The sequence below is a fragment of the Gymnoscopelus braueri genome (assembly GCF_963280865.1).
Source record: "Gymnoscopelus braueri genome assembly, chromosome: 12".
Classification (NCBI taxonomy): domain Eukaryota; kingdom Metazoa; phylum Chordata; class Actinopteri; order Myctophiformes; family Myctophidae; genus Gymnoscopelus; species Gymnoscopelus braueri.
In genome coordinates, this window is record NC_137614.1 from 40,146,493 (window position 1) to 40,161,453 (window position 14,961).

Consider the following 14,961-nt stretch of genomic DNA (forward strand, 5'->3'; position numbering starts at 1 on the left):
TCCTGTGAATGATATATATAACCCTGTCATTGGGTAGGAGATCAATTTTATTTTCCCAAGTTAAATTTCAGATGCATTCCCCTTTAAAAATAGTTATTTATTGTATTTGTTTACATTTGTATTAATGTTCATTAGATGGAAAAAAGGGAAAAAAAGGTTTGATTTGAACACATGTTTGTTGCTTTTCTACATTCTGTAAATAGGTATTGGTTTGGGTTAGCCTTAAAAATGGTTAACTGTCAAAAGGTGTTTATATTATATATGATATACAATTTTTATGCATTGGTATTGTTATAATAAAAGGACACATTTGTTGATACATTCATGTGATTTATTCCCCCTGAACAGTCAGTTTTGTTTTTCAGCTATTTAGCTTAAATTCACTTGTGCTAATACAGCCGATGAATCAGTTTATTAGTGTAACGATGTATTATTGATCTTAGAGACTCTGCAGTTCACAGATGTACAATGGTGTGTACAGTATGTATGCCCACCTGTTCATCATTTTTCAATGATTATCAGACGCTGTCTCTTTAAGAGCCACTAATGCAGTAGACGCAGTTACAACGTATCGTCTCATAGCTGCAGGAATGGACTCTCATCAGCACCGTTTTGTTCCATCTTGTCTTCCACATGTGACCGCTCACACAACCACAGCGATGCACAACTTCGCCGATCTGACCAAATGGTACTGTACGTGTATTATTTCTTCTCATTCGTAGGTGCCTGGCTTGAAAGAGCATGATCTGTTTTTTTTTGTGTGTGCAGATGATCGTATATATCCCCGTTGAATGATGGTATAGGGCATAGCGAGGACTAAATTAGTTTGTCAGCTATTTCTGATCTTGAAGATTCCTTGCAAAGGCAGTGATTTTACATGCAAATAGCCTAAGTGTACCCGGGGGCCAGTTTGTTGATTCACGCACACGCATGCACTTTCGAGGATATGACTTTTTTCCACTGACTGTTCTGTTCAGCTGGACTCCCCTGACGACCAGTGTGGTCAGCACGGCGGGCTCGTAAACTCCATCTCTTAGTGGAATATTGATTGTTCAAAAGCCAAAGTGTATCATCTCTGTAAAACAACAGACGGTTCTCCAATTAAAGCGTTTCAGATTCGGACATCGGTGGAGTTGAAGCTATTGGAATGAAAGAGGTCTGTCTACGTATCGTATGGACGTGCTAACTTCTGCTCTATGTCCCTTGCGGCTCACTGATATTCACACTTACGTAAGATGACTGCGTATTATTGCGTATTTGCCACCTGTTGCGCAGAGGTGAAGTCACATTGCCTGTTGAGAATATATATATATATATATATATATATATATATATATATATATATATATATATATATATATATATACACACACACACACACACACACACACACACACACACACACACACACACACACACACACACACACACACACACACGTACGTACATACACACACACACACACATACATTTCTTCAAGTTTAGGTTTATCCACATAAAGATAACTGTCATTTCCTCCAGCTGTGCATATCAGTGTGATCAACTCAATGACAAATTACAACAGTCTACTAAACAAGATACTGCCATTTGCACATTATCCATTTGACAGCACACATGATTTTTGCATATATCCAAAATTCTACAATAACAATAAATTGATGGCATTTAGTCAAGCAAAAATATAATTTTGTCACTGTGTCTACAAGTTCCAACATAACCTCATATTATGATATACGTATATGGCCAAATCCTAATTTATCCTCTCAAAATAACTTGAAAATGAGTTCATGTCAGCAAGTAACACCACGGTTTGTTTTTTAATTTTCTTTTTAGCTTTAATGAGCAAAACACTGAAATATTCAATACATAAATAATACAGCAAACACATGGTGGTGAATTACCAGCCACAAACATGTCGGTACATTTGAACTGTCAAGTTGTGCCTGTCTGGCTGCTCTGCAGTCAGACAGATAGAATCGTTATTTGAGGATCCTATTATTCTTCTTTATTCTTTATTCGGATCCCCATTAGCTTCCGCTGCAGCAGTCACTAGTCTTCCTGGGGTCCACATAAAACAACACAACATAAAACAACATACAATATAGTATACACACAAACAAACACTTTAAACCTAAGTTACACTATTAAAATGCCAATGATAATTAGATAACAATATAGGAACATAGGTTAAACAACATGTTGATCATTCCAGTTGTGTGGTCTCTCTCATTAATATGCGTTTAAGAGATTTTTTGAATAAGTATTTGCTTCTGATTTGTTTAATATTTACAGATTATGAGTTCCACTTGTGGGTGGCTCTGTAAATAACAGATTTTTTAAGTATGTCTAAAAGTTCCTATTATGAAATGTTTTGCTGCTGACATTTCCTGAGACATAGAAGAGCAGAACACGAGCTCTGTGGTGTTTATTATTAGCGCTGACAATCTGTCATCCTAAATATTTTGCCATATTGTTCATAATTTTACCTATCATTTTAAACAGGACTTCTTCTAGCTTCCAGATGAGGTTCTCTATTAATCATGCATTCATGGGAATGATAAGATTTCAGGCTGGGCTGGGGCAGCTCAGATAGGCCATTACACACACCTCCTCTATGCTGCGTGAATGCCCTCAATATAATCAACACACTGTTCTGTTCTGGCAGGAGAAGAAATGGGAGGCATCACACTGCATTAACATTAAAACAGTCAAATCAATACATCACAGTAACACTGTTACATCAGTGACATACAAACTACTCATGCAATGATGACAGGCATAAACTAAGGAAGTTCTGAGAAAAAACAGTTTTAGTAGTCTCACTTAGTAGCAAATAATGTATCCTTGTCTGAATAACATGAATTAGATTAGATAAAGCTGATGACCACAGAAACTACATTAATTGTTTATTTAATTACTTCCTAGTGTCATATTTTAGGGCCTTTTCAAGTTTATCTGAAGGTGGATGACTTTTATTTTAGGCTATAAGACCAGGGTACGGATGTATGCAGGATGCAGCTGCAGTGAGAGTGAACTCACTCTGTTCCCTTGTGTCAGCACTGAAAGGAGGCTTTATTTGGGCTCATGGTGGCTAGACTATTTTTCAGGGTCCTTGTCATTCGCTTCCAGTGAGGCAACACGTGAAGAAAGGCCATCTTATTGTCTTAGTTTGCTTCATTGTATTTCTCTGCAGAATGATGTCATAATAAGCTATTTGTGTATCATGTACTCACTGTGCTAGAGCACATTGTGTGTTACTATTAACTATTTTCTGAGTTTTTGTTTACCTTATGATTTAAATGAGTGTTTCCCAAATTGTGGTTCGGGACCCATTTTTGGGTCACGGACACATTTTTATGGGTTGTGAGTAAATATATTTTCTAAATTTAGTTTTTTTTTGTGCTTTTCTGAAGAAAAGAGTTCAAAAGATTTTTTTTTTTAAATCCATAAATAAATCCACACACTCACAAGTCACAACACGTTGCAATGTGATTGAGCTTATGTGGATCGGATATTAAAAAAATAGTGAAAATATCCGATCCACATAAGCTCAGTGCATCACATTGCAACTTAAAGGTAGGGTAAGTGATTTTTTTTTTGGTTAAAATAAGTGTTAAATAGCTCTATATTCTGATAGTACTCATTGCTATAGAGTGTTTGTTCAGTAAAAGGAGTCTCCTTTTCTCTCCAGCTCTTTATAAAACAGAAAATGCATTTTCGTTTCAGTTTCAGTTTCATTTCCAATTTTATCCAACCAGGACAGAGAACTCAATCAGGATACAGATTAAACAAGTGAAATTGGAAGTGATGACACTAAGAAATGAGCAGGCAAAATTTGAACTGGAACACTATAAAAATGAAGCTTAAAAATGGGTACTTTCTCCTGATTGGCTGAGATTTTGACACCTACCGGAAAATGTATTTTCTGTTTATTAAAGAGCTGAAGAGACGGGGAGACTCCTGTTACTGAACAAACACTCTATAGCAATGATTACTATCAGAATATAGTGCTTTAACCTTTTAACAAAATACTTTTTGTTTTAACCAAAAAATATCACTTACCCTACCTTTAAGTGATTAATTTATCACGTATTTTTGTACGTTTGGGTCCCGGGGAGACACCAAGTGTCTCTTTTAGGTCTCAAGCTAAAACGTTTGGGAACCACTGATTTAAATTGCAGTCACAATGAAATGTCTCTGCTTGTTATTGCCTGGTGCAGTTCAGCTCTGAGGCCTCCTAGGCTCTGTGTCTCTCTCTAGAGACAGTCGCGGGGCAGGAGGACGGTCAACGCCACACAAATGTCTCTCCCTCCCCCTCGTAAGACCCCTGCAGGTCAGCGCAGGTATTGTTCATTCTTGTCTCTCACTTCTGGAGTCAGTGATATGAGTGTTGTTTGTACAACTTTTCATGATATCATAATGGATTTGATTTGTCTGTAACGTGATCTCTCTGTGCAAGGCGCTCAGTGGGCACTGGTGGCGGAGGTCGATATTCCCACAGTGATTCATCCAGTACCAACACGTATCCTGGTCGAGGCAGGGGTATCGAGGGCAGTCCCACAGCCCGGACCTATCCCAGTACACCCAGGTAGGATGTTACTTATGGAACTCCACTGCGCTCAAAAAGGTTGGCAAGACATGTCCTGTTGGAAGCTAACCTGGATGATGTCGCTGAGACACTGTCGGGTAGAAACCTTGTGTGTTCAAAACCGTTACTTTTTGAGGAAATGGAGAAAATAATCTGCGTTCCAATGGATCTAATGCAGTTATTATTTAGTCACAAGCTCTTATAGATACTTTTTATTCGTTAAATATAAAAAAAAATAAACACACAGATTAAACCACTTTCAACCTGGCATCCCTATTTTGGGCATGTCATTACAGGTGAAAAAATCCCAATGCATTGTGAGCTTATAGATCTGCTATTTTCGCTACTCTTGTACGACACTGTCATACGACAAAGTACAATATAGGCCATTAATGTATGTATTAATGTATGCACACAAAAATATGAAACACGAAGCTACAAGGTTTCTGCCCGACAGCGACCATATCGTGAGAGCAAGAAAAAACAACACAGACCAGAAAATCCCCGCAGTCAACCGTTCTTTAAAACCAGTCCACTCACAACTTCATCCTTGTGTGTTGCAACAGGACTTGTGATTAAAGTTCTGAGATAATGTGCAGCATTTGAATGCAAATGACGCTGGTTTAAACTCAGGCGACAGGCACGGCAGGCCACCTGCAACGATAACCATGGAATCAGGCCCCCGACCCCGGAGCAGTACCTCACGCCCCTGCAGCAGAAGGAGGTGTGCATCCGTCACCTGCGCGCCAGGTTGAGAGACCATGTGGAGAGACTGCAGAACAGGTGAATCTTGACAGATATTGTGAGTGCTTAATATTTCTGTCTGACACACAGCTACCAATTGAAAACTACAAGCTGTCTTGCTAAACCAATTTCCAAGGACATAACTGATCAAATGCCTAATTAAATGTTCTGGCTTCTAGATCTAGGTTGAGTTAAAGCTGATTAATAGAAATAAAAATAAATTGTTTCATGATTTGTTTCCTCAAACACAAATAGTTTTTTTCTAATATTGATTAAAAATAATGATCTATACAAGATGTAAAGGAGGCAATTTTTCATCATTACATTCATTGTTGAAGAGTAAAGAGGGAAAAGCTATTTTTCCAACTACAAAATGACTAACAGTATCAGACTACTGGACTCAGTGGATTTGCAAAAAATGTCATCCAAAGTTGCAAGTTTCCACTTTAATCGTTTGTTCACGGGGAAAACTGTCATCTATTAATCAGTACTGCTGAATCAGCTACCGTAACATTGCATTACTTTTCCTCCATCAGGGACTGTGAGATAGATGAGCTGAAGACCCAGCTGTGTCGGATGCAAGAGGACTGGATCGAGGAGGAGTGCCACCGCGTGGAAGCCCAGCTGTCTCTCAAAGAGGCCCGTAAAGAGATCCAGCACCTCCAGGACGTGGTAGAAACCGTGAGGACCAATCTCAGCAGCCGGGAACCAGAGCCTCACGACCACAAGCCATACCCAGGTCTGCAGAGACCTCAGCCGGGTGGGAGATCCCGTTCCTGCGGCTGCTCTCCGGCCAATACTCTGAGCCGCAGCGCCACGTACACGCGGCTGAGCACCGAGGCTCTGGCTCTGCAGGTGGAGCGCAACTTAAACCCTCCAGACCTCAGCGGAGCGACGCGCCCAGCGGGACAAACCCACCTGGTGCTGGAAGCGGCCCTCCTATCGGAGCAGCTGCCCCCTGCCGCCGGCCATGGCCGAGGCCCCCCGGCCGCAACTCACTCCTCCACCTGTGAGAAGTTGTGCAGCGGGGGGGCCGTGCTGCCACTCTCACACTCCTGCCACACTCTCAGCAGCGGCTGCAGATGCACTGGACACGGCTACCTCCCCCAACATCATCATCATCTGTTCCTGCACTTACCTCAGGACGAGCCTCCCAGTGCAGCTGCAGCGAGCGCCCCTCCTCCTCCTCCTCATCCTCCTCCCCCAGCGCCTCCAGAGAAGAAGCCAGAGGTTCGCTCGCAGGCCTCCAGCCCGACTATGACCTGGCTTTCAGATGAACGTGGACACGAAGTGCTCAGTGTTATTTCTTTATCGACGGACGTTTCTCACTCAGAGGCACGAGTGTTCCCACCCTCTCTACCTCTGTCTTCACCGCCTGACCTCTCCTACAGCGTACAGCCGAAGCCCGCTGTGCAGCCAGTGGCGATGACAAGGGCGCCAACTGTGCCCCAGACCTGCCAGCCACAACCTCTAGTTCAGCCATCACAGAGGCAGGACGCTACGGTAGTGGAGCTGGAGGGAGAGGAGGAGGAGGAAGAAGAGGAGGATGAGGGAGCAGACGGAGTCGGGGAGGAGGAGACGCTTTTGCCACAGCGGTGCCACTGGAGCAGGTACTTCCTGGTAGACCTGCTGGCGTTGGCCATGCCCATGGTCCCTACGGTGGCGTGGCTGTGCCAAGGGCCTCATCGCGAGGTCAGGCCCATGTACCATATCGGCTCCCTGCTGAGAGGCTGCTGCGCTGTGGCGCTGCATTCACTGCGTTCACGCAGAGGAGGAGGAGCAAGAGGAAGAGGACGTCCCACCAACATGAACGGAACGACACCTATCTGAGACACATGTGTCTGCATGACACATACGCAGCCATGAGGACACACTCGCAGCCATGACACACAAGCAGCAATGATGACACACACAGCCATGACATGACACACATGGAGCCATGATGACAGACACGCAGCCACACACACAGCCATGACAAACACGCAGCCATGACACACATGCAGCCATGATGACACACACATGCAGACGTGATGACTTTGAAGTATGTTTTGGTCATTACAATACTTATTTTGTTGAAGTGCGGTTTAGCTTAAGTAATATTACCTTAATTTCAGTTACTGCAAACATACCTATGGCCCATTCTATATGATCATCAGATTTACCACGATGTCCTTGTGTTTTGTGCTCATTTCTTGCCTCAGAGATACAACTGATTATTAGTAATAAGAATGTTTCATGATTAAAATAGACTTAATGCCGCTGCCTGCATTTTAAGTGGCTTTAACTAAACAGGTTATTGTTGCATGTAGCCCAAGAAATGTTCTACCCAGCCAATTATTATTCCATCCAGCTGAAAAGCCTTGTTAGAATCTTGAACCTTTTGATACAAAATGTATTCACATACATGAACCTTTTGTACCTCAAGAGCTCTTCCGCACGCCCACACAAGAGCCAGGAATGAATCATTAAGACTGATTTATACGTTGTTGTACGATGGTGTCGCTCGCCGGAAATAGCCGATCTATAAACTCACAATGTATTGCGGATGCGACGCATTGTGAGATTATTGATCTGCTGTCGACGGCATTAAAACTGCAGGTCAAAACAGAGGACACTGTACAGTGACGTTCATATTAGATCTGAATGACGAAGGCAAAACAAAGTAAAATGTTTCTCTCAGCCATTATCAACCTGACCACATGCTTGAAGATGGAATAACAAATATTCCATAATATCTCAACATATAAATTCTTGGTAATAAACTACAGATTCTGAAATGTTAATTTCCCAAATGACTTCATATTGAAGACGGTTCATTGATTTTTAGATTACATTTTTTTAATGACTTGTGAAAATCGCCACATTAGACAAGGGGACTCTAGATGTGAAATTACTTTAATATTTTGAGATTGCTGGTGCATCTAAACTAAATATTGCTTTTGTGTCATTGTCTTGTGTAACTTTACAACATCAAAACAAGTATAGGCCTACTCAGCTGTCAGCACTGAAAATCGGATGTAAAATATTAATGTATTTAAGACTAGCAAAGCTAAATAAATGCCAACACTCATTCAAGGTGGCTGCAAGATATAATTTTGTCTGTAAATCAATAATGACAGCCAAGTATGTTCTGTGCAAACATTATAACATGTTACAAAGCGATCAAAAGCACAAAATTGATGTTCAGTTCTGATGCCTCAATGATCCAAAATAAAAAAAATGCCAAATTCTGGAGCAATGCATGAGTTTTTCTTTAGTTTTTTTTAAGGAGGGAGCCAAACTCAAAACTCGGCTGATAGAAAGCCAACACCTTGGAATTCGGCTGGAATACTGTGATAAAGACTGCATACGCTTTACGATAAATACCTGTACTTATTAGCCATTGTTTTTTTGTTCTGATTTCCAAAACATCATGTACATGTTGATGGGGTAGCTCATTTCAACTGTGTCACACAAAGTTTTATCTTTCAGGGAATTTTAGTGGACACAATTGTTTGTTAATCTGGAGATAGGATGAGACACATTTTGGAACTGCGAATGCCATCATTAATACAAAATTTAAAGGAAAATAGCATATAAATAAAAAACGTAGCCTACACTGTTTGTTTGATACAGCACATTGCAGTCTGAAATCTTTTGCCTAGAATCACATACACTACATCTCCATGTAAAGTGGTTAAAAGTGAATACATGATATCTAAATGTCAAACGGAAGGAATGACAGCAGTTTGTGAAGAAGTTCAGTCTTTAATGTGTGTGGAGGACGGTTACAGTACAGCTTTGAAAACCTCCACAGCTTCATAAACAATTCTTTGAAATAATTATGGGCACAACCCAGAAAAAGAGTCGCGCAAACACTGTGTCAACATGTCATGCAACTTTAAAACCTTATGCCAAAGAGCAATCGTTTGGCCACAAATGCTCAACAATTGTGTCTTTGCATTTACCTGAAAAGCAAAAGAGATAAAAATCTACCAGTCTTCTCTACCAGGTTTTGAAGGCTTGCAAGAGTAAATGTAAATAATTTCAACTGCTATATAAGTATAGAGCCAATAAAGAAATCTGTAGTAATTTATCATTACAGCAACATTGTGCCATGATTTTTTTTACAATTTCTCTGCTGTAATGAGTCCCTCCTTTTTTCATTTTTTCCCTAAATTAAGACTAATGCGAGATGCGTCACACAAGTAATTTATGTCCACATTGTTATGTGAAACAGACATTTATTATTTTTTTATTTTTCATTATTCAAGACAATTTAATACCCGCAATCAATACAGTTGCTAATGGAAGGCCACACAGAGCCACAGGAATGAGACCAATGATTACTATCAAACTATCAAAACATGGTCCTGATGGCAGATACAGTCAGCAATTTTGAAATCAAATTACAAAAAAACAAAACAAAACAATCACCATAAAATAAAATAAAAATACATAGAAGACTATAACATGATACATGGAAGGTATGGCCTATGACTCTTTATGGCAGTGGTTCTCAAACGTTTTTCATTTCAAAATCCTCCATAACTCTGAGAGTATACAAATAATACACTCTCAGAGATACAGACCCTGTAAGGGTACATTTGGACCGCCTCAGGGAAACCCAAGGGTCCCTGGACCCCACTTTTGAGAACCACTACTTTATGGTATCTAGAAGAGGATGAGGTTTTAAACACAAAGTGACGTAACATCATATCTAAATGGAAAGAGTGAAGTAGTGAAACTATTAGACAAAGGTCCTATGCAGGAATCGTCTGTTAACCTTTTCCTCCGTGTTCCCGGATAGGAGTCAACCTGCGTTGAGAGAAACAAAAAGGATTTCAGGTCTGTGATCAAACATTCATTTTACAGTCCATACTAGCACGAGGGTGTTGCCAACAAAAACAGATCTTCAAGCTAATGTCACGGCTACAGTTGCTTGTAAGATCAGTTCTTGTCGGCAAGCAATATGTCATACTACTAAGTATTAAGAATTAAGCAATAAGGATGCACACTTGCCTTGTTGACTGGCATTGTTTTTTCATAAATTCTTCCACAAGATTTGTTTGTTTTTGTATCATAACAAAAACACTGGCCAAATTGTTATTTTAAACATATGTATCTGCCCAAAATGTTCCAATCGGTGCATCCCTTTTACGCTTTAAAAGGAAAAATCCTCAGAACACCAAAGCTTGTTAAACACACCATTTAAAGTTACTAGCACTACTAAAGGCTACAGAACTGTATGCGTTTAGTTCATAAATGCAGCGCTACTGAAACACTGAACTACAGGCCTTAAGGAAGTGCTAATGACAACTAGCTGTAAGCTATTATTGCTTCCAGGTTTCACTGAATAAAAACCCTGGGCCCGTATTTATGAAACCTCTCAGGAGGAAGAAATCGCTCTTGAAAATTCTCAGTGTTGCAAATCTGGTTCACAGTATGAAATCATTACCCCGAGCATAAATGAAGACATGACATGAAGGTGAATCAAAAGCGACAGAACAAATCGGTTGTGGATGCATCAAATATCAAATATCAGCGGGACACCAAGGTGCGATTCTGAGGTGCTTGATAAATAACAGGCCCATGGTCGTTTAGTTTTTCAGCCTACCAGCTCCACCACAAAATCACTATATTAACACATAAAACACCAACAAAGCAGATTCTGGAACTACATAACAATAAGTAGGTCGGGAGAGGCTTATTGTCGGTATCAGGCGAGTAACACGCGGGAGTCTGTCCCTGTCACAATGCGCTAGACCCCTGGGAGATGGATTGCTGAGGTGGAGCACCACACCTACCATCAGCTCCTAGTACTTACCGCACGACTTACCGCACCCAAGCCGTGCTACTCATACGTTGAGTTGGCGGTGCCCAGGATCGAACCCATGACTTTGTGGTCTAAAGGCGAGAGCTCTACCGACTGAGCTACCCGGACACATAACAATGAATCCTGTTAACTAGTTTTGGGAAAGGTCTCTCTTCGTGTTATATTACTCGAATTTGAAAGATCTCCAGCACCACAGACATTGATAGGTCACCAATGACGGTGCAACATGAGCGAGAATCCGCCTTGTTCACTTTGAAGTGCACAATGAAGTGCGATTATGAGTCCTGTTCCGTCATGCAATAAAAGTGAATGGAGAGACAAAAACAAATCACATCAACCTGTTCCTCACTAAAAACAAATAAAATGATTGACAATATTTGGACACTTACAGTACATCATGACAAATTGGCTATACAACACAGGGTTCAACTAAAGTCGAACATAAACACATTATCCACATGAAGCCTAGCATCCGTGGCTATGTCATCACAATAGGTGAACATTCAGCTGAAACAGCCGAAGGACAAGTGTTGTGAGCTTGTAGACCGGCTATAATTGGCGACAACATTTTGTGCAGAGGGAAAAAAGAAGTATAGGCCTCTGGGGGACTCTGGTCGACCAAGTATAGGGGTAAAACAGGTTAAACAGTCATTCCTTACCCTGAAAATTTGAGTGGAATTATACAAAGTGAGTGCAGAGGCTTCAGACTTCCAGGCCAAGCAACTCCACCTCAAAGATGAGAGTTGCATTAGGGGGGATGACGCCCGGGTGGCCGTTCTTTCCGTAGGCAAAGTCAGGGGTGCAGGTCAGCTTGGCACGCTGGCCAACACTCATCTGTGGATGTGACGGCAAGCAGGACAAAGACTCATTCATGATCTGTAGCACGCTGTGTCGCTGGCCGACAAGAAATTATCTTTCGGGAGTAACTGTTGAATTAAGTGATGATGACTTAATGTGTAACATGTCGTCGAAGTCAGTCAGACACCTTGCATGTCTGACTGACATGCGTTTCAATGTAGTTATTTTTTTTATAACAACCTCTGATTTGCATTGGCTCAATATTTATAATACCCACAGACCAATCACTTTCAGCCTGGCCTCCATATTTTGGGCAGGTTATTAAAAAACTAAATACTTTTCAAAAATAGCATAGATATCAGGTCTACAAGACATATCAGTGATACTTTTGCACGACACTGTCATACGACTAAATATAAAATAGGGCATTAAATACGGATCCAAGGTTTCTGCCCGACAGCGACCATATACATATATTTAATCGTCATGTACCTTTGCTACGCCCTCCTCCCAGCCACGAATCACCTCCCCTTGTCCGATCCTGAATTTGAAAGGCCTTCCACGATCCCGCGATGAGTCAAACTTCTTGCCATTTGTCAACTTGCCTGTTAAAAACAAAATAAAGCTGGTTAAAACGCGAATTAAGGTAGGGTTTTGGCACCGTTTTACTGAGGTTACGTTTAGGAATTGACTATATTCACACAAACACTGCGGCCATTTTGCTCTCACGTCATATTTGCGCGTTGGGTGGCATTATTTAATTAACTTAATAGCAAAATGGTCACCGTGTGATTATGGTGAATAAGGTTAGGTTTAGGCATAGTTCACCAAGGTTATGCTTAGGAATACCAGGTGAATACTGCCGTATTTGGGGCAAGTTTTGGGGCAAGCGTTTTGGTATTCAACAGAGTAGCTTACAACACTCCAAACTTGCTAACACTCAAAGGGTTAAAATCAGATTTATTGTCACATCACAGGTTTACAAGAAGTGGGTTAAATTATTTCGTACAAGCCCCATCATTTGTAGTTTACAGGAAAGGGAAGAAGAATAGAGACAGAAAGAAGGCAACAAGGATAGAACAGGACAATAAACAAATGTTCCTGATATACATATTAACATTAGCATCTTGTAACATGCGTGTACTGTAGATGTTAAAAATAGCAGCATGAATACAGAAAACTTCAAAACAGCGGAGCTTGAACGAAAGCAGCCTTCTCCCTCTCCATGGTGTTTCCGGTTAACCCCTAACCAATGGGATATAGCTAGCATCTACTCTGGTTTAACTTGCCACCAACTATGATAAACACTGAAACAGGCTGAATGTGGAGGTAGATGATAAGTCTTCTCTACTTCCAGTGCTGTTACAGCCGGGGCTGAGCGATATACTGGTATTCATCATTATGAAACTAGATATCGTCTGGGATGTTGGATATAATATGATGTGACATAAGTGTGCTCTTTTCATGGTGTTTAAAGGGCTGCATTACATTGAAGTGATTTTCAGAACTGACTGTTCTATCCTTTCCCTTTACACACTTAAAAACACATAGCTAAAGACATTGTTGATTATTTATCAAAAATCTCATTGTGTAATATTCTGCAAAAGTACCAAAAGCCATCCATTCCACACAGTACAGTCACAGAACAAAAGTATGAATGACATTAGAGTTTAATAGTCGCACTACCTCAAGATCAGAACCAATCTAACCCCATGGCAATGACAATAAATCGCCAATCTGTGGTCTCGATCTAGTGTAGTTAATGGATTCGCATATATACAGGTCTAGTGCAATGTACTCCCGCCGTGTATTTAGTGAAGTAGCATTATAATTAATATATAATTTTGAAATGCTCTTAAAAATGTCAGCCCTTAAATTTGATGTTCAATCTGACATAATTGTTTTTACAGATGATCAAGGACTGTCGTTTTATTTCATTAGCTTTTAATATAATATGTGCTGTTGAATAAATTGCCTCTGGTGAGGACATTAAGGTTTTATATAACATACAATACCATTAAAATGTACAATTTATAATCTCATCCGCCCGTGTTAAATTGTCGCTGATTAAACAAACAGCACGGAATGCGGAAACTGACAGCTATAGCTTAGCGGCTACGCTAAGCCTTAGCTCGTGCTAAGGCTAACGTTCTTTAGCTTTAAGCGCAACAAAAGCGGTCGCTGGTCAAAAAGCACAGATCTACAAGACGACAACGCGTAGCCGTGCGACGCGTTGTCGGCTTGTAGGTCTGTGTTTTTCGGCGCGAGCGGCACCGTCGTACTAAATGTCGGGCCTCACCGTCGTAGTGAACGACGACTTGCTGTCCTTTCTTCGGAAACGTCTGTCCTGTAAAAGAAAAAGGAAGAAAAAAACAAACACATTTATCAAACAAACGCCATTGCGTGAAAGTGTGAAGATAGCGTGTCCCGTGACAACGGGGTGAATAAATGAGGTTATAAATATTTACCGTCTCCCGGGGATAAGGTCTCCACTTCGACTCCCATTTTCTCTCCCGAGCCTGTTTTTTTTTTTCCTCGTTTCTTTGCCTTCCTTGGTTCGGTGTTCTCTCACCAGCTGAGCTGACACTAAGCTTCCGGTTACGTGAGTTTCAAAGTAAAACATTGGGCAAGTAGCAAAATAATATTTATCTCACTGAATCTCACACACACACACGCGCACACACACACACACACACACACACACACACACACACACACACACACACACACACACACACACACACACACACACACACACACACACACACACACACACACACACACACACACACACACACACACACACACACACGACACGTCGTGACTGTTACACATTTTTCTCTACATAAAAAATAATATGTATTTTGCTCTTTTTATAAATAAGACATATTTATTTTATTAAACGGAAGATTAAGTATTACTTAAAAAAGGGCAAAATAATATGTATAAAATGAAAAGGAAATATATGTATATGGAAAAAATATATACATTATATATATATATATATAGATATATA

The 14,961-nt window shown here is 40.6% G+C and overlaps 2 protein-coding genes across 2 annotated transcripts; one reads left to right on the top strand and one right to left on the bottom strand.

Annotated features, from left to right (window-relative positions):
* Positions 1-4,299: 4,299 nt before the first annotated feature.
* On the top strand, positions 4,300-7,162 carry snpha (syntaphilin a; the record flags this gene model as incomplete). The annotated part of the gene is made up of 4 exons (XM_080443981.1): positions 4,300-4,343; positions 4,460-4,588; positions 5,222-5,371; positions 5,869-7,162. The coding sequence occupies 4 exons, from the start codon at positions 4,300-4,302 to the stop codon at positions 7,160-7,162; spliced, it is 1,617 nt and encodes a 538-aa protein (XP_080300107.1).
* Positions 7,163-9,059: 1,897 nt separating this feature from the next.
* On the bottom strand, positions 9,060-14,525 carry fkbp1aa (FKBP prolyl isomerase 1Aa). The gene is made up of 5 exons (XM_080445019.1): positions 14,414-14,525; positions 14,245-14,292; positions 12,438-12,550; positions 11,807-11,981; positions 9,060-10,129 (listed from the first exon to the last, which is right to left on the bottom strand). Exons 1-4 carry the CDS (start codon positions 14,448-14,450, stop codon positions 11,850-11,852), a joined length of 330 nt encoding a protein of 109 aa, XP_080301145.1. The 5' UTR covers positions 14,451-14,525; the 3' UTR covers positions 9,060-10,129; positions 11,807-11,849.
* Between the last annotated feature and the right edge of the window lie 436 nt (positions 14,526-14,961).